The sequence below is a fragment of the Pipistrellus kuhlii genome, unplaced genomic scaffold (assembly GCF_014108245.1).
Source record: "Pipistrellus kuhlii isolate mPipKuh1 unplaced genomic scaffold, mPipKuh1.p scaffold_m20_p_88, whole genome shotgun sequence".
In the NCBI taxonomy this organism is placed as follows: domain Eukaryota; kingdom Metazoa; phylum Chordata; class Mammalia; order Chiroptera; family Vespertilionidae; genus Pipistrellus; species Pipistrellus kuhlii.
The window spans coordinates 877,501-905,118 of record NW_023425593.1 but is presented as its reverse complement, the minus strand read 5'-3'; the positions used below and the strand labels follow the sequence as shown (position 1 = coordinate 905,118).

Below are 27,618 nucleotides of genomic sequence, written 5' to 3'. Positions count from 1 at the left end.
GGGCGGCCCTCACAGGACCCGTTCCCGTCATCCTGGTCCCGTGTCACCCGGGCCCCTGGCAGGCGTCACCACGCCCTTTGACAAACCACGAATCGAGGCTCAGCCCACCTGGGTGGCTCCGTGGCTGAGCGTCGACCCATGAACCAGGAGGTCAGAGTTGGATTCCTGGTCAGGGCACATGTCCGGGTTGTGGGCTCCATCCCTTGTAGGGGGTGTGCAGGAGGCAGCTGGTCCATGGTTCTTCCTCATCATGGGTGTTTCCACCTCTCTCCCTTTCCCTTCCTCTGAAATAAAAATAAAAAATAAGAAAGCATTGAGGCTCAGTGTGATCTGGCCACACGGAGGCCAGGCTTTTGCCTCCTCTTCCTCCTGCCACTCTCCGGCGAGCTGGTGATGGTGGTGACTGCACCAGGTTTGCCCACCGCACTGGCCAGGCTCCATCTTCCAGCGGCCAGGACGGGGGGCAGGGGACCGCCTGGGCCCTTTAAGACAGCCGAACTCGCAGGCGCAGTGCAGCGTGTGGGGTGCGGGGTGTGGGATCCCAGCGGCCACTGGGAGCAGAGTTCGCAGTCGCTGAAGGCAGGGGTCGAGCTGGTCTGAGCTCCCCTCCCAGAAGCAGGGAGCGCTCTGAGGCTGGGATGGAGCCAAGAAGACCAGGCGCCCAGAAGGGGGGTGCCCTGTGTGGGTGCCTCCGGGAGGTTCCAAAGCCTGCGCCCTGGCAGCTCCGAGGTCTCAGCCGGGCAGTTAGTGGTGGCTGGGGAGGTCACGTGCTAGCCACAGGCCCGGCGGCCAGCTCGGCTCCAGGTGTGCGAAGGGGAGCGGAGGAGACGGGGGTGGGGTGGGGGGGAGGAGAGGAATATGGCGGCTGGGCTGGGGGCTGTCAGGGTGCAGGTCCTTCTCTGCCCTTTCAGCAGGAAGTCCCCGCAGCCCGGACCCGGATTCTGGAGCCACATGACCACCTTGGGCCACTTCTGGCCACAGCAGAGCAGCTGGGAGCTCAGACCTGAGCCGGAGGCCTGCATTTCCCCCGCCCTCGCCCTCCGCCCCCCCCCGCCCCCCCCCCGGCCCCCTGGCTGTGAGCTGGACTGCCCTCCGGCCCCTCGCCCTCCGCCCCCCCCCGCCCCCCCGCCCCCCCGGCCCCCTGGCTGTGAGCTGGACTGCCCTCCGGCCCCCCGCCCTCTGCCCCCCCAGCCCCCGCCCCCCCGCCCCCCCGCCCCCCTGGCTGTGAGCTGGACTGCCCTCCGGCCCCTCGCCCTCCGCCCCCCCCCCCCGGCCCCCTGGCTGTGAGCTGGACTGCCCTCCGACCCTCGCCCTCTGCCCCCCCGCCCCCCCCCCCCCGGCCCCCTGGCTGTGAGCTGGACTGCCCTCCGCCCCCCCCCGCCCCCCCGCCCCCCCGCCCCCCTGGCTGTGAGCTGGACTGCCCTCCGGCCCCTCGCCCTCCGCCCCCCCCCCCGCCCCCCCGCCCCCCTGGCTGTGAGCTGGACTGCCCTCCGGCCCCTCGCCCTCCGCCCCCCCCCCGCCCCCCCGCCCCCCTGGCTGTGAGCTGGACTGCCCTCTGCCCCCCCCCCCCCCCGCCCCTCCGCCCCCCCGGCTGTGAGCTGGACTGCCCGCCGGCCCCTCGCCCTCCGCGCCGCTGGCACCTGTTAAGGCACGCGCCGTGCCCGCCCCCCGCGGGTGGTCCGGGTCAGGGACGTGCCAGCTGGGTCAGGGCCGGGGAGGCGGTAGGAGCGTACGTTTGCACCAGGGCCTGTGACAGTGGCTTCCTGACACCGGTTTGTGGGAAGCTGCAGAACCCGGGGCTCAGGGAGGACTCGCTGTGCGCTGAGCGGCGCCCCTGCCCGCGGGAACTGGCTGCTGGCCGCGGCGGGCAGCAGGCTCACCGACTGCGCCGTGTGGTACTCAGAGGGCAGACGGCGTGAGGGCGGGGCGGGCGGTGCTGGGGCCGTTTGGATCGGCTGGCTCCGTCCCAGGGAGAAGGAACCCGCCGCCAAGCACCCAGGCCTCTGCCAGGACGGCCGGGACCCCAGCTGGGCCTGGGCCCCCCCCACCCTGGGTGCCAGCAGAGAGAGAACGAGGTTTCCAGGACGGGAGGCGGGGCCTCAGCCCACCTGCAGTCCTCAGGGCCCCTGGAGGCGGTCTGTCCTCTCCTCCTCCTCCTCCTCCCGATCCCAGTTGGGTGGGCCACCGAGGCCATGGGGTGCTGAGGTGGCCCCGGGGCTGCTTTTCTCCTGGGATCCCGTCTGGGCTGGCTGGAGGGGACGGCTCAGAGCTACAGAGGATCAGACGCAGCCTCACTGCAGAGGCGGGGGCTGGCGTCCTCCGGGCCCGGCCTGTGAGGGCCCCAGCGGCTTCGGCCACGTCTGAAGATGGAGGCAGCCTGATGGGGTGTGGGGTTGATGGCAGAGCTGTGCCCCCCTTCTGTGTCCTAACGGGAGGTGGTGGTGGTGGGGGTGGTTTTAGTTCACACCTGGGAGAGGTGTTGTGAGGTCAGAAAGCACCGACAGCCACAGTTACATCCCTTTATCCTCCTGTGGCCTCCACCCGGCCCTGCCCAGCCCAGCCCGGCCCTGCCCACCTGGCCCTGCCCACCCAGTCCTGCCCAGCCCGGCCTTACCCTGCCCAGCCCGGCCCTGCCCAGCCCAGCCCTGCCCACCCTGGCCCTGCCCACCCTGGCCCTGCCCAGTCCGGCCTTACTCAGCTCGGCCCTGCCCACCCCGGCCTTACCCTGCCCAGCCCAGCCCGGCCCTGCCCAGCCTGGCCCAGCCCTGCCCACCCTGGCCCTGCCCACCCTGGCCTTACCCTGCCCAGCCCAGCCCGGCCCTGCCCAGCCCGGCCCTGCCTACCTGGCCCTGCCCAGCCCGGCCTTACTCAGCTCGGCCCTGCCCACCCGGCCCTGCCCAGCCCGGCCTTACCCTGCCCAGCCCGGCCTTACCCTGCCCAGCCCGGCCTTACCCTGCCCAGCCCAGCCCGGCCCTGCCCACCCAGCCCTGCCCAGCCCGGCCTTACTCAGCTCGGCCCTGCCCAGCCAGCCCATCCCGGCCTTACCCAGCCCATCCCGGCCTTACCCAGCCCAGCCTGGCCTGGCCCTGCCCACCAGCACTCTGCGGACCCCGTTCCCTGGTAGGGGTGACATGACCCAACTCAGGTCCTGAGTCCCCCCGAACGTGGCCCCTTCCTCTCGGAGCCTCCATGTGCTGCCAGGCTCGGGCCTGGGCATTCCCTCTGCCCCCTCCTCTGCCAGGGCCTCACCGGCCAGGCACCCAGCGGAGCTCCATGGGCCGGGGGCTGACGGGGTGCAGCCCCAGGAGGGGAGGCCCCCTCTGCCCCGATGCCGGCTGCAGGCCGCTGGCCGAGGCAGGATGGACGTGAGGAGGAGTCCTTGCTGTGGGTCCGAACCCCCTTTCTGCAGACCTGCTGTGTGACCACAGGCAGGTCACTTCCCCTCTCCGAGCCTGCGTCTTCCTCTAGGGGTGGTGGGCCCAGTGAGACGCGTGCCTGTGAAATGCCCAGCACAGGAAGTGCTAAAACAGGCCGAGCCCTCGGGTGGGGGGTCGCCAGGCACCAGGGCGCGGGGCGGGTGTGCTGGGCTGCCTGGGGAGGTGCCACGGCCCAGCCACGCTGGCCGGTCCCAGCCACACGTGTCCCTGTGGAAGCTGGGACCATGTAGGACACAGAGGAGAGCTGGGAAGGGACTTAGTGACGGGGTGCGGGGTGGGGACCCCGTCCAGACCCCTCCGTAGGGTTCCTGGAGGAGCCTCGGCCCCAGGGGGCTTCTCGGCTGCTCTGCGGAGGGACCTGGGCCTGACCACGTGGCTGACGCGGACAAGGCAATCGACCACGTCCACCCGGGGCCGGGCGTGGGGGGCAGGGGCCTGGCCTGTGGGGGCGGCGGCACACTCCACTCCCAGGGGCAGGAGAAAGCGCAGAACAATCCACAGCAGACGCCACCTTTTCCTTTTCTCCTTCCTCTTCGTTTTTAAAACAATACAGTGCAGACGGCACTTCTCACAGTAGAATATAATGGTCAATTTCCGTATAAAAAACATTCTCAGAGATTTGTAAATGCACTTAGTGCTCGACAGGCCTTGGAGAGATACAGTACCGCTTCCGGGGCCAGGGGCCGGTGGGGGGCGGGCCCGGGGGCCGGCCGCCTCCCTCGCCCGGATGGTGTGGGGGCTCTGGGGGTTCCGGCAGGAAGGGAGCTGCCCGGGGTCTCCCAGTGAAAACCAGCAGCTCCCGCCCCGGCTCCCCAAGAGGCCCCCGAGGACGGTGGGCAGTCCCTTGTGCGAATGGGGGGGCACCCGCCTCAGGCTCAGGGAGGTCCCCTCACAGACACACGTCTGGGGGCGATGCGTCCCCCAGACGAGGTGCCCTGTGCGATGCTGGTGCGGCCCACGCTGTGCCAGCAGCCCGGGGGGCCCCGGAGAGCAGGGAGGGGCGGGAGCCGGGGTGGGGAAGGGGGTGGGGTGCGGTTTCTCTGTGTTGGGAAGGAGTGAGGGGGGGGAGGAGAGCCTAAGGTGGGGGGGGGGCCGGTGGTCCCTGGAGCCCCCATGAGTGGCATTCACCTGGGTTGGCTGGTGGGGGGCCCTGCGGGACCGCTGACTCCTCTGCCGCTTCCCCAGGTGCCCGGGGGGGGGTGTGGGGGCTGTCTGACCCCGGGGGGCTATGGGCCCCCCTGACCTAAGCCCACATGTCTTCCTGCTCCCACCCTGGCCCGAGCTCCTCTCCGGAGAGCTAGAGGAACACGGCGGGAAGGTGGGCTCTCCCTGCCCTCTGCCTGGCCCTCCCCGTGCTGGGGGGCCGCAGATGTGGGCGGCGGGGCCTCGGTGAGCCAGGTCACCTGCCAGACCTCCACGGGCCCGGAGCGGCCAGCCCGGCTTCCCGGCGGCACCCGGGGCCCCTGCGCTTCGGCCGCTGTCCTCGCCCGCCTCCCGCCGGCGCCCTGTCCGTCCGTCCGTCCGTCCGTCCGCGCCGCCGGGCGGGCCTTATCTGTAGACGGGCAGGCGGATGTGGGCGTGCTGGTGGTCGAGCAGCCGGGGCACCGCCACCGTCTCGTAGCCCTTGCCCAGCATCTGCTCCTTGATGCAGGGCGGCCGCAGGTCCTTGATGAGATACTCCAGCGACTGCAGGCTGCTGCTCAGGGCGGCCGAGCCGCAGGCGCCCCTGCTGGGCAGGCCCGGGAGGGCCTCGGCGGGCGGCGCCCCCAGCTCCCGGGCGCCCCCGGGGCCCCGCTCCGCCCCGGCCCCCGCCGGGTTGTAGCCGTCGCTGGTGGGCGTCACCAGCGTGCTGTTCCAGGGCGCCGCGAGGTACTGGCCCACGGCGAGGCCGGGCAGCCCCACGCCGCGGGTGAGCGGGGACCCGCCCGGCCGCGCGTACGCCCGCCCCGCACACGCCTCCGGGGACTTGCCGCTGAAGGCCCGCGGGGGCGGGGGCGGCGGGGGCGGCTTCTGCGGCCACAGCAGGTAGTCCAGGCTGCCGTCCACGCACCGCGCCGGCTTGGCGGCTCCGGCCAAGGTCAAGGCCGCGCTCCCCGGGCCCAGCTCGGCGCCTCTGCGGCAGTCGGGCAGGCCGGCGGCCGAGTAGGCCAGGCCGGGGAAGCTGGGCACCAGGCCGTGCTTGGCCGGGCTGGGCTGGGGCACGGCCGCGGCCTGGCAGGCGACGGGGGCCGCGCCCGGGGCCTGGCACTGCTGGTTGAGCTGGTAGAGGATGCTGTGGATGGAGGGCAGGCTGGAGGGCGGCAGGGCCTGCCCGCGGCCGGGCAGGGGGATGGCGGCGGCGGCCGCGGGCAGGCCGGGCGGCGGGGCGGGCGCCTCGGGGGGCTTGGGGTAGGCCAGGGGCCCCAGAGTGCTGGGCGCCGGGTAGGGCGCGACGCCCACCTGCACAGCGGCCGGCGACAGCTTGGTCCGCTTGCCCTCGGCGCTCTTGAGCACGCCCTTGACGGGCGCGGCGGGCGCGGCGGCGGAGGAGACGGCGGCCTTGACCACGGCCAGCAGGCCCTGGTAGCCGGCGGGCGGCGGGTAGGGGCCGTGGCGCTGGCCGCACGTGTCGTAGCCGTTGACGGTGCGGCCCAGGTGCTTGTGCTGCGGCACGCGGATGGTGGTGGGGAAGATCTTGATGGACAGCGGGCTGTTGGCCACCTTCTCGGCATAGGCGTCCAGCTCGGCCGGGCTCGGGTAGCGGGAGGAATGCATGGAGCTGGCCGCCGTCTCGCCTGGGGGACCGGAGGAGAGGGAAGCACAGTGAGCACTGAGCAGTGACATGGGAGGCCTGGAGCCGCCCCCACGCCCACCGCCCCTCCTTCCCCTGTGCTGGTAAGCTCCATGGAGTGTAAGAGAAGGAGTCAGACTCCTCCTGTGACCATGCCTGGGGCCGGGGGTAGGGAGTGGCCAGTGTCCCGAAGGCCTGGCCCCTCCCAGCCGCCAGCCTGCCTGGTCGGCGGGCCTCCCGTCTGCTCACTGAGGACCAGCACCTGGTGCTCCTGGTGAGGTGGTGCGGGCGGCACTGGCATTGTGCCCGCAGGTCGGGGCTGACTCGGTGGCCCTCGGGCTGGCCTGTGTGATCAGCGAGTTCTGTAGGGATCGTGCCCCTGACAGAGCCGCTGGGACATGGGGAGGCAAATGCTCAGCTTTAGGAGAAAAGGCCCCCCAGTTTGCCCAGGAGCCTGCCAGGCACATGCCACCGGCAGAGCCCAGGAGTCCACGCCCACGCGCTTGGTGCTGACTTGGTTACGGAGCCTGTGGGTGCGCACGCCTGCTCCCCCTTTCCTCACCCGGCAAACGGGGGTTCGGGCACTGGTCTGTGAGCAGGCCTGGCGGGAGGGGGCCGCTGCGGGCATGCACCTGGCGCCCCAGGTCCTGTCCAGTCAGCGGGCGTGAGGGACAGCGCCCTGGCTGCCCAGCCCCATCCTGCGAAGCCGCCGCCGTGTCTGTGGACTGTGCTGTGTGGGCCGCGGGCACAACCGGCCCACCACGGGGAGGCAGGTCGCAGTGGGCCGACCCCTTCTCCCACCCAGAGCCTCTCCCCGTCCCAAGACACTCCTCAGTGCTGCCAGGGCCCTGTCTGAGGCAGGGGCCTGCCCCAGGGCGACGGAAAGACCCTGCCCGGGCTTGGGAGCTGGCTGGCCTGGCTGTAGGGCTGTGTGGCCTGTGCAAGTCGCTTGCAAAGCTGAGCCTCAGTTTTCTCACCTGTGGAATGGGTGCCAGGTCTGCAGGGTGACCTGGATTGTAGCAAGGGGCCCAGCAGCTGGGGAGGCGCACAGCAGGTGCTGGGAGATGGGGACCTGTCCGGGCCCTTGGGGGACGGGGGAGACCCTACAAGGTTTCAGAGGCAAACTGCCTTCCTGTCCTGTGCGCGCCCCCAGGACCACCAGTGCCTCCCGGGGGACTCAGGAGGGGCCTTCGCCACCCGGCACCTCAGTTTCCACATCTGTAAAATGGGTGTGCTGCTGACACTGCCTCCCAGAGGCTGTGAGGTTTGACAAGTCGCTGGCAGTGCAGTTAGCAGAAGCGGGTGCTCTCCGCGTCTGCGTCATCCTTCCCGGGCCTGCGCCAGGCCTTCCGGGAGAGGGAGGGGCGGGCCTGGCGCAGGTGGGCCTGGCGCTGTGGCTGCCCTCCCACAGCCTCACCACGGCCCCTCCGGGCCCACAGCCAATGTGGGCAAACGCATGCTCTGCTGGGAAGCCGGCAGTGGGGGCGCTGGGGAGCCAACCCAGCTGGGCTCCAGAAGTGCCTTAAAAAAAAAAATCTATATCTATATATATCTTTTATATATATATTATATTTTTTAGAGAGAGGAAGGGAGAGGGACGGAGCTAGAAACATCGATGAGAGAAAAACATTGATCAGCTGCCTCCTGCACACCCCCCACTGAGGATGTGCCTGCGACCAAGGTACATGCCCTTGACCGGAATCGAACCCAGGACCCTTCAGTCCGCAGGCCGACGCTCTATCCACTGAGCTAAACCGGTTAGGGCCAGAGATGACTTTTGGAAGAAAGGGCACCCAGTTCAGGCCGTGGTGAAAGGGGTGCGAGGGAGGGAGATGCCAGTGGGAACTGTCAGTAATTCGGAGGCAGCAGCCAGAGCCGTGTGCAGAGGCCCAGAGCCGTGTGCAGAGGCCCAGAGCCGTGTGCAGAGGCCCAGAGCCGTGTGCAGAGGCCGTGCTCGGGCTGAACCGCACAGAGAGGGCCTCCTCGCCGAGGGCAGCGGCTCTCACAGCGTCCTGCCCAGGGCTCGCTGCTGAGGTCCAGAGCTGCACTCCATGTCACACCTCGAGGGGGCGCTACTGGTATCTGGTGAGAGAGGGGCTGCTGAACATCCGCGATGCACAGCACAGCCCCCACAGAGACTGTCAGGGCCCCGAGGGCCAGCAGTGCGGGGGAGGCTGGCCCCGGCCCCGGGCAGCCAGGGAGGCTCAGCAGGGAGCGCAGGGCGGTTGGCACGTTAGGAAGGCCATCCACTCTGCCCCGCCCCCCCTTCCCGGTGCAAGGATGGGGCCTGCTGGGCCGGGCAGCAGGGAGGGGAGGGGATGGGAGAGGAGGGTAGGGGAGAGGAGAGGTGAGCAACAGGGAGGGGAGGGAAGGAGAGGGGAGGGGAGAGGCAGGCAGCAGGGAGGGGAGGGGATGGGAGAAGAGGGGAGAGGCGGGCAGCAGGGAGGGGAGGGGATGGGAGAGGAGGGGAGAGGCGGGCAGCAGGGAGAGGAGAGGCGGGCAGCAGGGAGGGTAGGGGAGGGCCAGGCAGTAGGAAGGGGAGAGGCGGGCGGCGCCGGAGGAGGCTGGAGCAGTGTGCTCGTACCTCGGGCCTGACCTGGCCAGACAGGCGGAGTGGCCAGGGGCCCCGTCCGGACCCCAGGGGCAGCCCCCACCTAAGTGCCTAAAGTCAGCTCGGTGTGGAGAATGGAAATGTCACTTGGCCGGCGGGCGGGGATCTTCTCTGGGGTTGGACTTAAACTACATTATACAAGCAATTTCATGGGCACTTAGCACCGCTCGGAGGGGCCTGCGGAAGGGGCCAGCTCTGCTTTCCAGCCATAAATCAGCAGTTGCTATAATGAGCACAAAAATGTCACTTTTATGCAATTTTACAGATGAACAAAACTGGTGAAATTAACTGTGGTAACCTACTATAGTCAGCAAAAGCAGCTGCCGGGGAAAAATTATATCTGTATGTATTTTTGTGCCTCTTAAACTCTCTGCCCAAGCAAGTTTCTGCCATTGTGGTGTGAAAACTCATTTGTCCTCACCATTATACTTCCATTTGGAGTTTATCTTGAGTATCCAATGAGCCACCAACTGTGAAAATGATTAAATCTACAAAATCTATCTAATGGATGGAATAAATTAGGTGTTTAAACCAAGCGGAAGGGGCGGGGAAGGAGTGCTGTTCCAGCTCCCGCTCATTGGAAGGAGGGCCCAGCGGGCTCCTCGGGGGCTGGTCCCTCTGGCTCTTCCTGGACCAAAGGTGGGGGCACAGCGGAGGCTGCCCTTGGGGGAGCAGGAGGCCCCGCTCTTCTGGGCCCCTCTTGTCTGGAGCACTGACAGCTCTGAGGTGGGAGGGTCCCCATTCCAGAGGAGCAAGCAGACAAGCTGTGGCACTGGGAAGGCGGGCTCCAAGACCCCCATGTCCTCTATGGTCCCTTCCCACTCCGAATGCGGCCGACCTCTACACCCCACAAGGGAAGGAGTGTGGGGCCCGGGGGCGGGGCTCATTCTCTCTCGGATCACTCCCTCTGGGAGAGGCAGCTGCCGCGGCGGACTCCTGCACCAGCCTGGGAGCCTTCCTGGGAGCGGCCCTCCAGCCCGGGTCAAGCTTTCGGATGGGCGCAGCTCCGGCCGGCCTCTGATGCGGGAGATGAGGAGCAGAGCTCCCAGCTAAGCCACTGCTGGGCTCCCGGCACACAGAAGCCGTGGGAGCCCCCGCACCACCGTTCATTGCTGCCCAGCAAGAGGGAACGAACACGCCCTCGCCTCTCGGAGGAGGGGATGGAAGCTCAGACCTGGGGCAGAGCCGGGTTTGGACCTGGTCTGCTTCCCGAGTCCTCTCCTCCCACGTCTGCCGCCTCTCCCTCCGCGCCAAGGCGGCCCCCGCGGGAGCAGAAGACTCCAAAAGCTCTCCCTCTCCTTCCACAGCCCGGGAGGAGGACTTCTGGGGTGGCTGTCAATCCTCCCCCGAGGGGCTTTCCCATTGGTTGTCAGAGGGAAGAGGCGGAGAGACACGTCGATTGGTTGCTTCCCGCATGTGCCCTGACCAGGAGGAGCCTGTGACCGAGGTCTGTGCCCTTGACCGGAATTGAACTCACGGCCCTTCGGTGTGCAGACCGATGTCCTGTCCACGGAGCCAAAGAGGAGGACGATCTTAACCAGCCTTGAGGCTCAGAGAGACAGGTGACCCCTCAGAGGCCAGGCGGGCAGGCAGCTGCTGGCCTGGCTCCTGCTCTGTCCTGGCGATGCCAGCTGGCGCCTGAGCCCGTCCTGCCTGGCAGTGCTCCTCGGGGTCCTGGGAGGGAGACTGCAGGGGGCCCTCAGGTCACGGGGTCCCCGCCTCACACCTGGCCGCCGTGTGGCCCTGCTGCACAGGTGCTCCTGGGCCCTGGCGGCTCACACAGCCTTTCCCTCCAGAGCGCAGGCCGTGGCTGGGGCCGGAGGCGGCCGGCCACCTGTGCTCAGGGTCACGGTGCAGCCCGTTTTGGCAAATGCAGCGGCACAGGACGAGGCCTCAGTGACGGTGCAGCAGAGCCAGCTGTGCGCGGAAGCTCCAAGCCAGGCATCTTCAAACTACGGCCCGCGGGCCACATGGGGCCCGCAGAGGAGTCTGATCCGGCCCGCCAGGTTTTTTGGGCAGTGAGCGCAGCCGAGGTGTTACAGTAGGAATTAGTAGTTCATATAGTCCGGCCCTCCAGCTCTCTGAGGGACCGTGATCTGGCCCCCACTTTAAAAAGTTTGAGGACCCCTGCTCCAAGCCATGGTGAGAGGGGGCAGAGCTCGTGGGGTGACGGCAGGCAGGGGAGGGGCCCCATGGCGAGGGGACCCCCCAGTTCCACGGCCTGGGCTTCGTCCCCGCAGGCCCTGAATCTGACTGCGTGGGCTGTCCCCCTCCCCCTCGCCGCTGGCCTCGACGTGGGCTCCCTGGGCTGCTCGCTCACTGCCATGACCCCGCCACCATGGGGCAGGCGCACAGGGAGCCGTGGAATGACCAGAGGCTGTGGCACCGGCACAGTTAGTGTGGGAGGTCCCCCGGAGGCGGCCAGGGAGCTGCCTTCCAAAGCCTCCCTCCCCACACCCGCTGGGTTCCTGGCCTCCTGGCAGCGCTGTCCTGGGCCAGGCAGGCCTCTGTGCCCGCACCTCAGGCTCCCGGCCTCTCTGCCACCTTCCCAGGAGCTGGTCTGAGTGAACTCGAAGCTGCTCAGGGTGCATTCACACCCCAGCCACCTGCTCGGCCCTCCCTCTGCACCCCTTGTGCCTGCTCCTCTCCTGCCCACAGCTCCTCCCTGTGCCCCCTCCTCCTGCCCAGAACTCCCTCCCTGTGCCCCCTCCTCCTGCCCACAGCTCCTCCCTGTGCCCCCTCCTCCTGCCCTCTCTGCCCCCTCCTCCTGCCCACAGCTCCTCCCTGTGCCTCCTCCTCCTGCCCACAGCTCCTCCCTGTGCCTCCTCCTGCCCACAGCTCCCTCCCTGTGCCTCCTCCTCCTTCCCACAGCTCCTCCCTGTGCCCCCTCCTCCTGCCCACAGCTCCTCCCTGTGCCCCCTCCTCCTGCCCACAGCTCCTCTCTCTGCCCCCTCCTCCTGCCCACAGCTCCTCCCTGTGCCCCCTCCTCCTGCCCACAGCTCCTCCCTGTGCCCCCTCCTCCTGCCCACAGCTCCTCCCTGTGCCTCCTCCTCCTGCCCACAGCTCCTCCCTGTGCCCCCTCCTCCTGCCCACAGCTCCTCCCTGTGCCCCCTCCTCCTGCCCAGAACTCCCTCCCTGTGCCCCCTCCTCCCGCCCACAGCTCCCTCTGCGTGCCCTCCTGCAGCCTCTGTGACATCCTTGGAAGGTGGGCCCTGGGTGTCAGGAGGAGGTTGGACATTCAAGGAACAGGGTATCAATCAGGGGCTGCAAATGCAAGTTCCCAGGATGTTGCTGCCCCCTGGAGGACAGATTGGGCATGGACTGAGGGGGCAGGAGGGCGTGCCCTGCCGCCCAGAGCTGACTCGTGAGACGGCACGGAGTCCCGCGGACGCCCTGCTCCAAGGCCTCCCAGAGGGTCACTGGGCTCCGCGTGCAGAAACCCCTCAGGCGCCCGCCCTGTGCCCGGGCACCCTGCCGCTCCGCCCGCCGCGGCCCCACCTGAGCTCGGTGGGAAACGTGAATGGCTGGCGGGAGCGGCCGGTCACCACTCCTTAAGTTACTGTCAGGGCCTTCCTTCCGCAGGGGGGTCAGCGGGCGGGTCACTGACGAGGGAGGAAGCCAGTAAGCAGCAGCCCTTTGGTGAGCGCTGATGCTGCTGCAGGCAGACAGGAGCGGGCCTGGCTCCCGCCTGCAGGAGGCTGAGGGGCGGCGGGTGCAGGGGGCGCTCTGCCGTGGAGCCCAGAGGGGAGCAGCCGGGACGGGGCTGCAGCGGCCACGCCCAGCATGGCCCGGAGCCGTGGGTGACCTGGCCCGGGGGAAGGGGACCCGGCCTCCCAGCTGTAAGGGAAGGGGGGGAGACTGCACGGTGAGCCCTGTGGTACCTGCTCACGGGGCAGGCGGAGGCGGTGGGTGGGGCCCGACGCCAGCCCAGAATTCCTGGTCCCCACACTGATCTCTGTGGGAACCCAGGCATCTGCCATGGGTGCACCTCATCCCTCGGTTACTGTGCTGCTGAACGCTGGGCACCCTCCTGGTCCCCCCGACCCGCTGGGCACCCCCTGGTCCCCCCCGACCCGCTGGGCACCCACTGGTCCCCCCCGACCCGCTGGGCACCCCCTGGTCCCCCCCGACCTGCTGGGCACCCCCTGGTCCCCCCCGACCCGCTGGGCACCCCCTGGTCCCCCCCGACCCGCTGGGCACCCTCTGGTCCCCCCCGACCCGCTGGACACCCCCTGGTCCCCCTGACCTGCTGGGCACCCCCTGGTCCCCCTGACCCGCTGGGCATCCCCTGGTCCCCCCCGACCGGCTGGGCACCCCCTGGTCCCCCCCGACCCGCTGGGCACCCCCTGGTCCCCCTGACCCGCTGGGCATCCCCTGGTCCCCCCCGCCACACTGGGCACCCCCTGGTCCCCCCCGACCCGCTGGGCACCCCCTGGTCCCCCCCGACCCGCTGGGCACCCCTGGTCCCCCTGACCCGCTGGGCACCCCCCTGGAGAGGCTGTTACCCACATTTGGGCTGTGAACGGGGTTAAGAAATGGGGAGAAGAAAAGTGTGCTGGCCAGAGCAGGCGTTCAGCAGATGCCATTTGTCCTGCTTTCTCAGCTTTACCTACTGCCTCCTTTTTTTTTTAAAATGTATTTTTATTGATTTCAGAGAGGAAGGGAGAGGGAGAAAGAGAAACATCAGTGATGAGAAGGAATCATTGAGTGGCTGCCTCCTGCACATCCCCTACTGGGGACTGAGCCCACAACCCAGGCCTGTGCCCTTGACGAGAATCTAACCCAGGATCCTTGAGTCCACAGGCTGATGCTCTATCCACTGAGCCAAACAGGCCTGTCTCCTCCTCTAAGGCTCAGGAAGTCACAGTGGGTGTGGCCTGTGTGGAGGGGGAGGGGTACCCCTGGGCACAGGGCCTGGCCTCCTCATTAACGGGCCACTAATCAGCTGTGGTGCCCGGAGAATCCCTAACGAGGCCACCTAGAGGCGAGGCCGGTGCTGGGCCAGGCGGGGCAGCTGCTCTCTGGCCTCCGGGAGGACAAGGGGCAGGGGCTGCCCACCACGCCATCTGCCCCAGCCCCAGCCCACTAGCTCTGGGGCAGCCCGAGGGTCTTGGATATCAGAGCCAGGTGTGGACCCAGGTACCAGCTGGGCCTCAGGGAAGGGACCCAGTTCCCTGGCCTCAGTTTCCCCTAAGGGGCAGAGTGGTGAGAGCGGGGAGGACGCCTGTCGGAAGGGAAGGCTGGGCATGTGACGATGCAGGAAGACAGGTTAGCGCATACGTGGATCTTATCTTTGCGATCTTGCTGAATTCATATTCTCTCGGGGGTTTCCATGCAGCTAGTTTTACTTCTTGCAGATCCGTGTGACTTGGAATTTCTGTTCCCTGCCTTACTGAGCGGCCAGGGCCCTGCAGGGTGGGTGGAGGCAGTGACGGGGTCTCTGTCACCCTCGGACGTCACCCCCCGCGGGCGGCCTGAGGCGGGCTGTGGCTGGACGCCGTAGCGACGAGGGAGCCGCCTGGTTTGCTAACCGCCCATCTGTCTGTTCGTGGGGAGGGGCTGAGGCCACCGGCCCTGCCCTGCGTCTCCGCCCTCTGTCCCCTCCCCTGTCCTCCCCTGGCGTCCGCCTGGCAGGGCCAGGCCTGCCCTCACCCCGGCTTCATAATTGCATCTGCTGCCTGACCAGAGGTTTGTTTTTAATGCTATTGGGGTTTTAAATAGCTTTGTTTCTTCCGTATTTTATTAGTGCGAGTAGAAGCTGCTGCACCTGCAGGAACGCTCACGGCAGCAGCTGCAGCCTGTCAGGGCCAAGCTCGGGGTCAGGGTCGCTGTGGGGAGCTGCTCGGGGTGAGGGGCCGGGAAGCTCTAGTCCCCTGTGGGTACGGGTGTGGGAAGGGGTCTCCCACCACCTGGGGGTGGGGGCTGAGGGCAGAGTGTTCGAGTCCACACCAGGCCCGAGATGGCCAGTTACCCATTTGCCTGAGACCATGCCCATGGCCCATGCAGGGCACAGCCAGGATTTGACCCCCGGACCCCTGTGGTCTCAGAGCCTGTGCCTGGAGGCTGGGGTGGGGGGGGAGGGCAGAGCGGCACCCTGCCCTCACCCACAGAGGCGCGGCCGGCGGTGCAGAGGTGGCGTGGCTCACACGAGGGGTGGCAGAGGGTCCTGGGGCGGTGGCCTCAGCGCCCCCTGCTTGATGGCAGGTCCCCGAGTATCAGCCGCCCCCACGTGCCTCTCTGAAGCTCTGCACAGCCTGTACTTCTAGCAGCTCAGGACAGGACTCCGAGTTTACGAATCAATACGGTGATGAGAAGGTACAGTACTTGTTAGCGGGTCCTGAGCAGCCGTCCGGGGTAGAACCCTGGGACGCCGGCAGCTGGGAGTAAAGACCTGCCAGGACCGGTTTGGCTCAGTGGATAGAGCGTCGGCCTGCGGATTGAAAGGTTCCAGGTTCGATTCCGGTCAAGGGCATGTTCCTTGGTTGCGGGTACATCCCCAGCAGGGGGTGTGCAAGAGGCAGCTGATTAAGGTTTCTCTCTCATCAGTGTTTCTAGCTCTCCATCCCTCTCCTTTCCTCTTTGTAAAAAACCAATAAAATAATAAAAAAAGATACGCACCATTAGAAAGAAAGACCCGAGGCCTGAGATGGAGAGGGGGGGGGGGGGAGGACACCTTCCCTCCTCCGACATCATTTCTCCTTTCTGCCTTCCCAGATCACTTTCTCCCACCACCTGGGACTGGCCATGACCCACCCTCCTGGCCACAGAGCCGCCCTGGCCCTGCCCTCCTCTGCCTGCCTGCCTCGGACCCTCGGAGAGCTGCGGCCGTTTCCGGTTTGCTCTGTGGTGGCCGTTCCTGTGCAGCCTGAGCGGTTAGGCTGCTCTGGCCCCATGTCAGAGGCCGCGGAGGAGTGGGCCTCCCGTCCCTGGGCTTCTGACATTGTCACACAGACGGTCAGAGCTGGACGGCCTCTTAGTCCATCTGGTCTGACCCTTGGCCTTCAGCAGGAGGAACCCAGGCCCCACACGCTGGCCCACCTGGCCCGGTCCCGAGACCTGGGCCTGACTGCCAGGGGGAAGGGCAGGGACCTCCGCCCGCTGTGCGGCTGGCCTGGCGCAGGGCCCCTGGCTCAGTGCTGCCCCCCTCCCTGCCACCCTCCTGTGAGCTCCACAGACCAAGTCAGTGCCTGGCCGACAAGTGCAGGGACGGCAGGGGAAGCGGGCCCCCCGCTGGCCCCCCTGTTAGGCCGCCAGGTCAGCATGCCCGTCCCTGCCTCCAGCAGAGGGCAAGGCCCTGGCAGCGGGGCAGTGGCATCAAGGGTCAAAGTGCCAGGTCCTGTGAGCTCGCAGGTCCATTCTGGGGGGATTTTTGCACAGACACACACACACACACACACAGACACACACACACACACACACACACATGTTCATTACAACACGGTCCGCACAGCAAGGGACAAACAGCCTTGGTGTCCACTGACCGACGGGGAGGTGCACTGTTCCTGCTCTGCCTGTGCTGGGTGAGGAGAGTGAGGAGGGTGAGGCGCCTTCCCGTCAGGCGGGGAGCAATCTGAAGATCGGGGAGTTTTGGGGAGGAAACTGGCAGGAGCTGGGAGCACAGGGTGAGGGTGTTTATGTAAAAAATATTTATTGCCGGGCCAGGGCTGCAGGCGCCTGAGAAGCTGCGGACACTGCTGTGCTGGGGAGGAGCTGTGTTTACTGTGAGTGCTGTGCTGGGGACCCGGTGCATGGACAGCACTCTGGGCTGTGAAGGACTTAACTTCATAACCGGCCATGACTGCGCCCCCTGGAGGCCACAGGAGTGAACTGTGTGAGGTTGTTAATCCTCAACCCCTGGACCCTCCGCCCTTCGTGAACAGCTGGGGGCGTGCGTGCATGTGTGTGTGCGTGCGTGCGTGCATGTGTGTGTGTGTGTGCGTGGAAAACACGTTTCCTGGAGCTGAAGGCCCCCAGGTTACCTGCCATTGTTCTGTTTGGTGAGGCAGCTAGTTCTCTACACCCTCTTCCTGACAGCACAACCCCTCTCTTCCTGAGAGAGAACACCAATTCCGACACTGACAGGAGACAGCTACCCCCTGAGCAAACGAACAACAAGCAGAGGAGGATGCCCAGTGGAGGTCCCAGGGAGGAAGCGAGGGAAGTGCCGAGGCCGGAGATTTCAGAGCCAGCACCGCACTTCCCAAACGTGAGGGATGCCCTGGCGTCCAGAACCTGCACCCTGTCTTTGCAGCAGTAAAACTAGGGGTGCGCCCGCTGGCAGAGCTGCCCACGGGGTTCCAGAGAGCAAAGGAGAGCGCTGAGACCACAGTCACCACACAGGCGGGACCTGCTTTTCTGAGTCCGCTGGGGGGTGCTGGGCTGGGGGGGACCCCGGGCTGGGGGGGCGCTGGGCTGGGGGGCGCTGGGCTGGGGGGTGCTGGGCTGGGGGGTGCTGGGCTGGGGGGGACCCCGGGGTGGGGGGGCGCTGGGCTGGGGGGTGCAGGGCTAGGGGGACCCCGGGCTGGGGGGGCGCTGGGCTGGGGGGCGCTGGGCTGGGGGGCGCTGGGCTGGGGTACCCCGGGCTGGGGGGGCGCTGGGCTGGGGGGACCCCGGGCTGGGGGGGTGCTGGGCTGGGGGGGCGCTGGGCTGGGAGGGCGCTGGGCTGGGGGGACCCCGGGCTAGGGGGGCGCTGGGCTGGGGGGACCCCGGGCTGGGGGGGCGCTGGGCTGGGGGGGCGCTGGGCTGGGGGGACCCCGGGCTGGGGGGGCGCTGGGCTGGGGGACCCCGGGCTGAGGGGACGCTGGGCTGGGGGGACCCCGGGCTGGGGGGGGGGCTGGGCTGGGAGGGCTGGGCTGGGGGGACCCCTCCTCCGGAGACAGCTCATCGGCGGGCAGCACAGGGCCCGCCCGGTGAGAACACACAGAAGAGCGAGGAGAGGCGGCGGATCAGTGAGGCAGTGGTGGGCAAAGCACTTCCGTGGGGAGAGAGCGATTAGGTGGAATGTTCACTGTGAGGGAAATGCAGGCTGAGACGCAGAGCCACAGAGCGGACCTGCAGGCGCCGAAGGAAGCCTCAATGCTGAAGCAAGAGGCACGGCGGGGAAGGAAAGGCAGCGAACGGAATGAGCACTTAGAAAGGCTCCCTCGGAGGAGGGAGGAGGGGGACGGCAGAGACAGCGGCTGCTGGCCTGGCCCCAAGGGGGAGAGAGGATCTGTCTGTCAGAGGGCGCGGCCTGTGCCGGGAACCAGACGTGTGTCCGTCCCGGCCCGGCCGGGGAAGGACGGCGTGAGAGAGGCAGCGGTCACAGTGAGGCTGAAGGAGGAAAGTCAGGCTCAGCTGCTCCAGGGCAGCGTCCAGCGCAGGCCGCAGAGACCCTCCCCGGAGCAGGAAGGCGGCAGACGGGCGCCCCGCAGGCCGCGGCTCCGGGAGTGCCTGCCGTGCGCGAGGCCTGAGCCGCGGGCTCAACGGGAAGGGAGACTGAGGCAGAGGAGCCGGTGGTGAGCACGGACCTGCTTCCCCCGAGGCAGACTGAGCGGCTGTGGTGCTGTGGCAGATGCTAACGTTACAAGCTCAGGAACGAGGAACGGCGTCCCTCGTGACAGAAGGGACAGGCGTGTAAGCACACAGGTGCCGCTTGGTTAACGGCTGGGGTCAGAGGCCATCACTTAACGTGCCGTCAGGTAATGGAGGGCGAAAGGTAGAAGGGAAAAGAAAATACAGTTGACCCTTGAACAACATAGGAGTTAGGGGTCCCGACCCTCCCATACACAGTCAAAAATCCACATAAAACTGTTGACTCCCCCAAAACCTAACTATCAATAGCCGGCTGCTGACCAGAAGCCTTACCGATAATATTAATAGTTGATCGATATGTATTTTGCATATTATATACATTCCATATTGTATTTCCACAACAAAGCAAGCTAGAGAAAGAACATGTTACTAAGGAAATCATAAGGATGAGAAAATACATTTATGGGACTGTACATATTTATTTAAAAAAAAATCCACATGTAAGTGGATCAATGTATCAATACTTCAAACCTGTGTTGTTCAAGCATCGACTGCACATTAATTTCAACATTTTATTCACCTTCGGGAAAGTAATAGATACTGTTCCAAAGAAACGGAAAGTCAGGGTATCATTTGAAGTTACACCGCCAGGACAGAAACACAGCCTTCCCCGGGATTCTGGGGGCCCAGGATAGAGCCGGGCACACAGGTCACTCAGGGAGAGACTTCTGAGAGCAATGACAGCACAGCACAAAACGAACTACGATGAGGTATCTGTCAGACCAAAATATATACATGTAAATGGGCTAAGCTCCCCAAAAAATGTTAAAGGCATCAGATGGAATCCCACACAAAGCGTAATCCAGCTCTGTAGCGTATGAGTCACAGCTAAGCGAAGTAATTCAGAAAGGCTGAAATAAAAGGACCGGTCCCGGTTTCAAGAAAAACGTGAATGAAAAGAGCAGAGGCTGCTCTCTGAACAGATGGAACTGGACCTGCCCCCAAGGCATTACACACAGTAAAGGAAGACGGCAAGTCCCTGTGAAGGTTTAAGGTATTAACAGCCACGTGCTAAATCACACCGGCTCGCCATTCATCAGGCCGAAGCTGTGGGCGCCACAAGGAGAAACAGACTGGAACACATTAGCGGTGGGCATCTAATTCATTTCTCTCTCCGTGACAGTAACTAAGGGCACCGAAGACCTTACTAACATAAGTAATGGGGTGGATATAATTGGTACACACCAGACTCTGAATCCTGAGAACAGACCACATCTTCTTTTCCCCATAAAGTGTAAAAACTCACAAAAAATGACCATAGAGTATACTGCAAAGAAAACTTTGATCATCCTATATGATGATCCCATATAATAAAAGGGTAATATGCAAACTGACCCTAATGGTGGAACAACCAGGAATGACTGATGGTTATGATGTGCACTGACCGCCAGGGGGCAGATGCTCAACGCAGGAGCTGCCCCTGGTGGTCCGAGCGCTGCCACGGGGAGCTCTGCTCAGCCAGAAGCTGGCTGACGGCTGTGAGCGCAGTGGTGGTGGCGGGACCCTATCCTGCCTCCTCGGCAGTGCTAGGGATGTCCGACCAGGAGCAGGCCCAAGCGGAGCGGGCCTAAGCCAGCAGGTGGACATCTCCTGGGGTCTCGCGGGCTGCCGGAGGGATGTATGACTGCCAGCTCGGGCCCAATCCCCTGGGGACTGGGCCGAAGGCGGCAGGTGGACATCCCCCAAGGAGTCCCCGACTGCGAATTTTCATGCACCGGCTCTAGTAATGCAATAAAACTAAAACAAAAAAACACAAAAGCACCTACTATCTGGGTGGAAAAATGGAACTCAACTGAGCCTCAGGTCAAAGAAGAAATCAAACCCAAATTATAAAATACACGGAGCAAAGACTACACATTAGAACCCATAGACGGTAGCTAAAGCAGTGTGCAGAGCATCCAGAGCCTTAATTTTTCCTTGTTATCAGTATAAAGATTTAAGCTTCTAAATAAATTAAAAACAAGGAAAGTAGGAAGATTTTAATAAAGATAAATGCATAAATTGATGAATTGGAAACCAGAAAAGGGTGATTACTAATAAATCCTAAATATGGCTCTTTGGGACAAGCAGGCAATAACCTCATTTGCTAACTAACCTAATCAGAAAAAAGAAAAGAAAGAAAAAGGGCACAAAATACACAAGTTTAAGAGATAAAGGGTGAGTTAATTGTTTTAAAGGAATTGTAAATTATTTTGCCCAGCTTCATGCAAATAAATGTGAAGACCTGGGTAAAACGAATACTTTTCTAGAGGAATATAATTTATCAAACTCATTCAATAAACAGAACAATTAAAACATAAATTATTACAGAAGAACCAGAGAACATTACCAAAGAGCTATCCACCCACCCAAAATAAATGCATGAGCCAAGACTGTGTAATGGGAGAGCAGCCGATCTGTTAAGGACAGAGCATCCATTTCTAGTTGGACTGCTACAAAGCTAGAGAAAGAGGGAAGCCTTCATTCTGTTTATGAACGAGTGTAACACTGACAGCAAAGCCCAACCCAAACTGCTCGAACTGAAGACCACTCTCACTGATGACACTGAGGGAAACTCCTAAGCAAGAGAGCTAGTCCAAGCTCCGAGTAGAATATTAAAAAGAAATATGCACCGTAGGCAAGTGGGATTCAACTAGAATGCAAGGATGGCTCGATATGAAGAAATCTATATCATTATACATATTGATTGATCACAGGAAATACCCATGTGATCATCTTCATAGATTTGGCAAACTTCAACTTCCATTCTTGACTTTTAGCATTCTTAATAAAACAAGAATAGATGGACACATATTGAACATGGTATCTGCCCCAATCTAGCATTGTGCGAGTGGAGAAATCTTAGAAGCTTCTCATTTAAAAAAAAAAATGTATTTTATTGATTTTTTACAGAGAGGAAGAGAGAGGGATAGAGAGTTAGAAACATCGATAAGAGGGAATCATCGATCAGCTGCCTCTTGTACACCCTCTACTGGGGATGTGCCTGCAACCAAAGTACATGCCCTTGATCGGAATCGAACATGGGACCTTTCAGTCCGCAGGCCAACACTCTATCCACAGAGCCAAACCGGTTTTGGCAGAAGCTTCTCATTTTTCTTTTTTAAATATTACTTCCTGGATTTGTGATTATGCCACATCTCATGTTTTAAAATATATTTCATTGATTTTTTTACAGAGAGAAAGGGAAAAGGATAGAGAGCTAGAAACATCGATGAGAGAGGAACATCGACCAGCTGCCTCCTGCACACCCCCTTCTGGGGATGTGCCCGCAACCAAGGTACATGCCCTTGACCGGAATCGAACCTGGGACCTCTCAGTACGCAGGCCGACGCTCTATCCATTGAGCCACATGGGTTTTGGCAGCTTCTCATTTTTTAATGAGAAATGGGACTAAGCAAGAACGTGTTTGACCATTTCTATTTTTCATTGTACCAGGGTCAGTAGCCAACCCTACTATACAAGACAAAGAAATTAAGGAATAAAACTTCCAAAGTAGGAAGTAAAAGTATCATTTGCAAGTGATACAATAGTATCACTGGAAAAACTGAGACTAAATTGAAAACCCATTACAAAGAGTCAACAGCTTTTATACAAATAACCTCTATTTTTGAAAGAAAAGACTCCACAAAAAAAGGTTACCTGTCCAGAAATAAACTAAAAGAATGTGTGGGATCTAAAGGAAGCAAATATTAAATCATGCCCGAGGGATGCACAGGAGTGGGACACTCCGAAAGGGACAGGCCCTGCCCTGAGGGAGAGACGCCGCCATCTCTGCCTGCACTGATTTCCAAGTGCAGCGCAGTCCCAGGAAGAACACAGATAGGATTATTGTTCTCGCCTAGATAACCTGACTCCGTGGCTCAGACAGAAATAAACACAGGGAACAAACAGCCCGGAAGTCCCGAGTGGAGGGAGGGGGGGAGAGTAACGAGGAATAGCATCAGCAGGTGAGTGTGCCTTACACTCCGGCCACGCCATGGCGGCCCCTCGCACATTCTGCTCAGCGAAGGAAGCCGGTCCCCAACGGCCGCCATCGCAGATTCCCTCCTGTGAAAGCCCGAAGGGGGCTACAGAGAAGGGAGGGGGGAGGGGCAGGGAGTGGCTGCTCCTGGTCAAGACGGGGTTTCTTGAAGTGACAAATCGCTCTAAAATGGACTGAAACATTCTAAAAACCCCTACCGTGTGCACTGTAGATGGGGGGATGGTGCGGTATGTGAATTACATGCCAACGGAGACGCTAAAACATTGGAAATGTCTGATAACACTGCAATAATTAGAACAGTGCTGCACCGACACGGACTCACTTTGGATCCACATCTCAAACTTTCCGCCAGAGGAATGACGAAACAATCAGACGTCACACGTTTAAAAAATTAAACCATAAAAATACTGGAAGAAACCCAGGGGGAGCGGCTTTCAGAACAGAGACCCTCCAATGTCCCACACGGAAGGATGTTCTAAGTCTGAGACAACATCCAAAGGCTGTGGGAATAGAGGAAAGGACGACAAATTTCACTCCGCAAGGAAAATTCCTCCTGGTACAATCAAAGGCAGATGACAGATCGGGGGAAACACCTGCAATTCGTGGGACAGACAGAGGCCCACGGCAACGACAACAGGACAACCTGACTGGGAAGACGGACCACAGAAACACACAGAGACAGACAGCCCCATCACAAACGCACGCCTCTGACCCAGCACCTCCACTTCCGGAAACGTGTCCTGTAGCCACACCCCGGGGCCCACACGCATTCTTCATCGCTGCACGCTTACGGCCGCGGCCGGGCCCCGCTCTCTGAGGCGACGGGCCAGGTAAGGGGGGACCGTCCTTGAGCGGCAAAGGGACGAGGACGCTCTGACTGCTGACATGCAGCCTGTGTCGCCGGGTGGAAAAGCGAGGGCCAGGTCAGTGTGTGACGTATGCGTGTGCACACGCGTGTGCTGGGACGTGCACAGCACAGCTCTCGGAGGCACACACGGGAAGCTGACAACACTGGCTGCCTCCGGCAGGGGGTGGCGGGCAGTGAGGGAAGGAAGGTTTTGGTCCGTGTATCCCTTCATCCCTTTTGAATACTGGACCCTAGGAATGTATGCGCTGAAGGTAAACACGTCTTGAACAAGAAGGAAGCAACAGTGTGAGCACAGTGCGCTGGGCTGAGCCTGGGCCCTCGGAGAGGCGACAGGGAGGGGCAGGGACTGTGGTGAACTGGAGACGTGTCCCCTTTAAGAGGCAGCAGGTCAGTTCTGGCCCACAGCCCTGTCCGGGAACACAGGCCTCTCACTGGATCCTCTTTTCCCCCCCAAGAGACACCAGAAGTCCATATTTTTATTCAAATCTCCCCGTTTTTAAATGTTTCCAAATTCTTCAAAATTAAAACAAAACACCCAAGCTGAGGGCGGCCAGCATAGCGGAGGACAGATGCCAGCGCAGGCCCTGAGCGGACACGCCCTCCGGGCACAGCAGCCGGGCGGCGGCCGCCCAGGACCACTCATCCCGGTTCCTGCGAAGCAGGGCCGTGACGGTGGCGACAGCCATGGCACACGGGGCGGCACAGGAGGGGCTGGGATTGGGCCGCGGCGCTGGCAGTGGCCAGAGAAGGCCGAGGGGAAGTGGCCACACCCCGCGGGAGCTGGCCGGACGGGAGGAGTGGGTGCCACTGCCGGGAGGGCCCCAGGGGGCAGCATGGCCCGCGGGACACGGAGTTCAAGACAGGCTCAAGGAGGGGGCAGGCTGGGCTGAGGGTGGCATCCCCACCCGGCAACTGCCTGCAGAGGCCGCGCCCACACAGAAACGAAGCCCGTGGGCTTGGTGGGCAGAGCAGGCAGAGGCGGAGGGCAGGGGTGCGGAGGGCAGGGGTGCGGAGGTGGGCAGAGCAGGCAGAGGCAGAGGGCAGGGCGCGGAGGGGGGCAGAGCAGGCAGAGGCAGAGGGCAGGGCGCGGAGGGGGGCATAGCAGGCAGAGGCGGAGGGCAGGGGCGCGGAGGGCAGGGGCGCGGAGGGGGACAGAGCAGGCAGAGGCGGAGGGCAGGGGCGCGGAGGGCAGGGGCGCGGAGGGGGGCAGAGCAGGCAGAGGCGGAGGGCAGGGGCGCGGAGGAGGGCAGGGGCGCGGAGGAGGGCAGGGCGTGGAGGGGGGCAGAGCAGGCAGAGGCGGAGGGCAGGGGCGCGGAGGGGGGCAGAGCAGGCAGAGGCGGAGGGCAGGGGCGTGGAGGGGGGCAGAGCAGGCAGGGGCGGAGGGCAGGGGCGTGGAGGAGGGCAGGGGCGCGGAGGGGGGCAGAGCAGGCAGAGGCGGAGGGCAGAGGCGCGGAGGGCAGGGGCGCGGAGGGCAGGGGCGTGGAGGAGGGCAGAGCAGGCAGAGGCGGAGGGCAGGGGCGCGGAGGGGGGCAGGGGCGCGGAGGGGGGCAGAGCAGGCAGAGGCGGAGGGCAGAGGCGCGGAGGGCAGGGGCGCGGAGGGCAGGGGCGCGGAGGGCAGGGGCGTGGAGGAGGGCAGGGGCGTGGAGGGGGCCGGGCGCGGTGCCACTCACACTTGCGCAGCTCCAGGCTCTTGCTCGGGCAGGCCAGGCGCTGGCCCGGGGGGTTCTGGGTCCTCTGCAGACAGGCCAGCATGGCTGAGCTGGGCCCGCGGTGCGGTGCGCTCTGTGGAGGGGCCTGTGAGAAGGGAGGGGAGGGGGTCACACACTGCTCCAGGCCCGCAGGCCCCCCCTCCCCCCTCAGCTGGGGTCGCTGCCCACAGCCTCCCATGCCCCGCCTGCCCCCCCCCGCAGAACCGGACACAGCAGACCCTCCTCCAGCAGCAGGAGGCTCCTGGGCCCACAGGAAGGGAAGGGGCCAGTCCCTGAGGGATGGAGCAGACCTGCCCCCGCCCTGCCCAGGGTGCACCCCTCCTCCAGGGACACCCCGCCCTGCCCAGAGCGACCCCTCCTCCAGGACCTGCCCCCGCCCTGCCCAGAACACACCCCTCCTCCAGGACCTGCCCCCGCCCTGCCCAGAGCGACCCCTCCTCCAGGGACACCCCGTCCTGCCCAGAGCGCACCCCTCCTCCAGGACCTGCCCCCGCCCTGCCCAGAGCACAACCCTCCTCCAGGACCTGCCCCCGCCCTGCCCAGAGCGACCCCTCCTCCAGGGACACCCCGCCCTGCCCAGAGCCCACCCCTCCTCCAGGACCTGCCCCTGCCCTGCCCAGAGTGCACCCCTCCTCCAGGACCTGCCCCTGCCCTGCCCAGAGTGCACCCCTCCTCCAGGACCTGCCCCCGCCCTGCCCAGAGCGACCCCTCCTCCAGGACCTGCCCCAGCCCTGCCCAGAGCACACCCCTCCTCCAGGACCTGCCCCCGCCCTGCCCAGAGCGCACCCCTCCTCCAGGGACACCCTGTCCTGCCCAGAGCGACCCCTCCTCCAGGACCTGCCCCCGCCCTGCCCAGAGCGCACCCCTCCTCCAGGACCTGCCCCCGCCCTGCCCAGAGCGCACCCCTCCTCCAGGGACACCCCGCCCTGCCCAGAGCCCACCCCTCCTCCAGGGACACCCCGCCCTGCCCAGAGCGCACCCCTCCTCCAGGGACACCCCGCCCTGCCCAGAGCAACCCCTCCTCCAGGGACACCCCGCCCTGCCCAGAGCGACCCCTCCTCCAGGGACACCCCGCCCTGCCCAGAGCAACCCCTCCTCCAGGGACACCCCGCCCTGCCCAGAGCGCACCCCTCCTCCAGGACCTGCCCCAGCCCTGCCCAGAGCGCACCCCTCCTCCAGGGACACCCCGCCCTGCCCAGAGCGACCCCTCCTCCAGGGACACCCCGCCCTGCCCAGAGCACACCCCTCCTCCAGGACCTGCCCCCGCCCTGCCCAGAGCGACCCCTCCTCCAGGACCTGCCCCAGCCCTGCCCAGAGCGACCCCTCCTCCAGGACCTGCCCCCGCCCTGCCCAGAGCGCACCCCTCCTCCCGGGACACCCCGCCCTGCCCAGAGCGACCCCTCCTCCAGGGACACCCCGCCCTGCCCAGAGCGACCCCTCCTCCAGGACCTGCCCCCGCCCTGCCCAGAGCGACCCCCTCCTCCAGGACCTGCCCCCGCCCTGCCCAGAGCGCACCCCTCCTCCAGGACCTGCCCCCGCCCTGCCCAGAGTGCACCCCCTCCTCCAGGACCTGCCCCCGCCCTGCCCAGAGCGCACCCCTCCTCCAGGGACACCCTGTCCTGCCCAGAGCGCACCCACGCGAGCGGGGCCTCAGCCTCAGACCCACGGAGCCCCGCGCCCTGAGCAGCGCCCCCACAGGGTCAGGGCGGGCTCCACGGGCGGCTCGCCCGGCGTCCACGTGGAAACACGTCTTTTCTCCACAAAACCCTTTCCTAGAACCCAGTCCCTGCGGAACGACACAGGCGGGGAGGCCCCTGCCAGGCCCTCCTTCCTCTTCCCAGCGGGAGCTGAACCCGGGCCCCGGACGTCCAGCCAGCCCCCACCCTGTCCCCACCAGCTCCTACCCCCAACACACACACAGACACACACACACACCACACACAGAGACACACACACACACACCACACACAGAGACACACACAGAGACACACATACACCAAACACACACACACACACACCACACACAGAGACACACAACACACACCACACAGACACACAGAGACACACACACACACACCACACAGAGACACACATACACACACCATACACAGACACACTCACACACACACAGAGACATACACACACACCACACACAGAGACACAGACCCACACACACACACAGACACACTCACAAACACTCACACAGAGACACACACACAGACACAGACACACACAGACACACAGACACACACACACCACACACACACACACTCACACACACAGACACACACAGAGGCACACACACACAGACACACACACCACACACTCATACACAGACACACACACTCACACAGACACACATACACCACACACTCATACACAGACACACACACACACATTCACACAGACACACATACACCACACACACAGACACATGCAGACACACACACAGACACACACAGAGACACACACACAGACACACGCAGACACACACAGAGACATACACAGAGACACACACACATAGACACAGACACACACACACACACAGACACACACACACACACACACACACACTCAGAGACACACAAACACACAGACACAGACACACACACTCACACACAGACACACACAGAGACACACAGAGACACACACAGAGACACACAGACAC

General features: G+C 64.0%; 1 protein-coding gene across 2 annotated transcripts in view; it reads right to left on the bottom strand.

The window, feature by feature from the left end:
- Positions 1–3,950: 3,950 nt before the first annotated feature.
- FAM222A (family with sequence similarity 222 member A) overlaps positions 3,951–27,618 on the bottom strand; it is a 54,411-nt gene continuing 30,743 nt past the window's right edge. The window contains exons 1-2 of one of the 2 annotated variants that reach the window (XM_036426010.2): positions 24,912–25,064; positions 3,951–6,211 (exon numbers count right to left, since the gene is read on the bottom strand). In XM_036426010.2, the coding sequence (XP_036281903.1) occupies positions 4,986–6,211; positions 24,912–24,993 (1,308 nt within the window). In that variant the 5' untranslated portion in view covers positions 24,994–25,064 and the 3' untranslated portion in view covers positions 3,951–4,985. Of the gene's footprint in view, positions 6,212–24,911; positions 25,065–27,618 lie in introns of those variants that run through there. The other variant, XM_045577312.1, reaches the window with a different exon arrangement.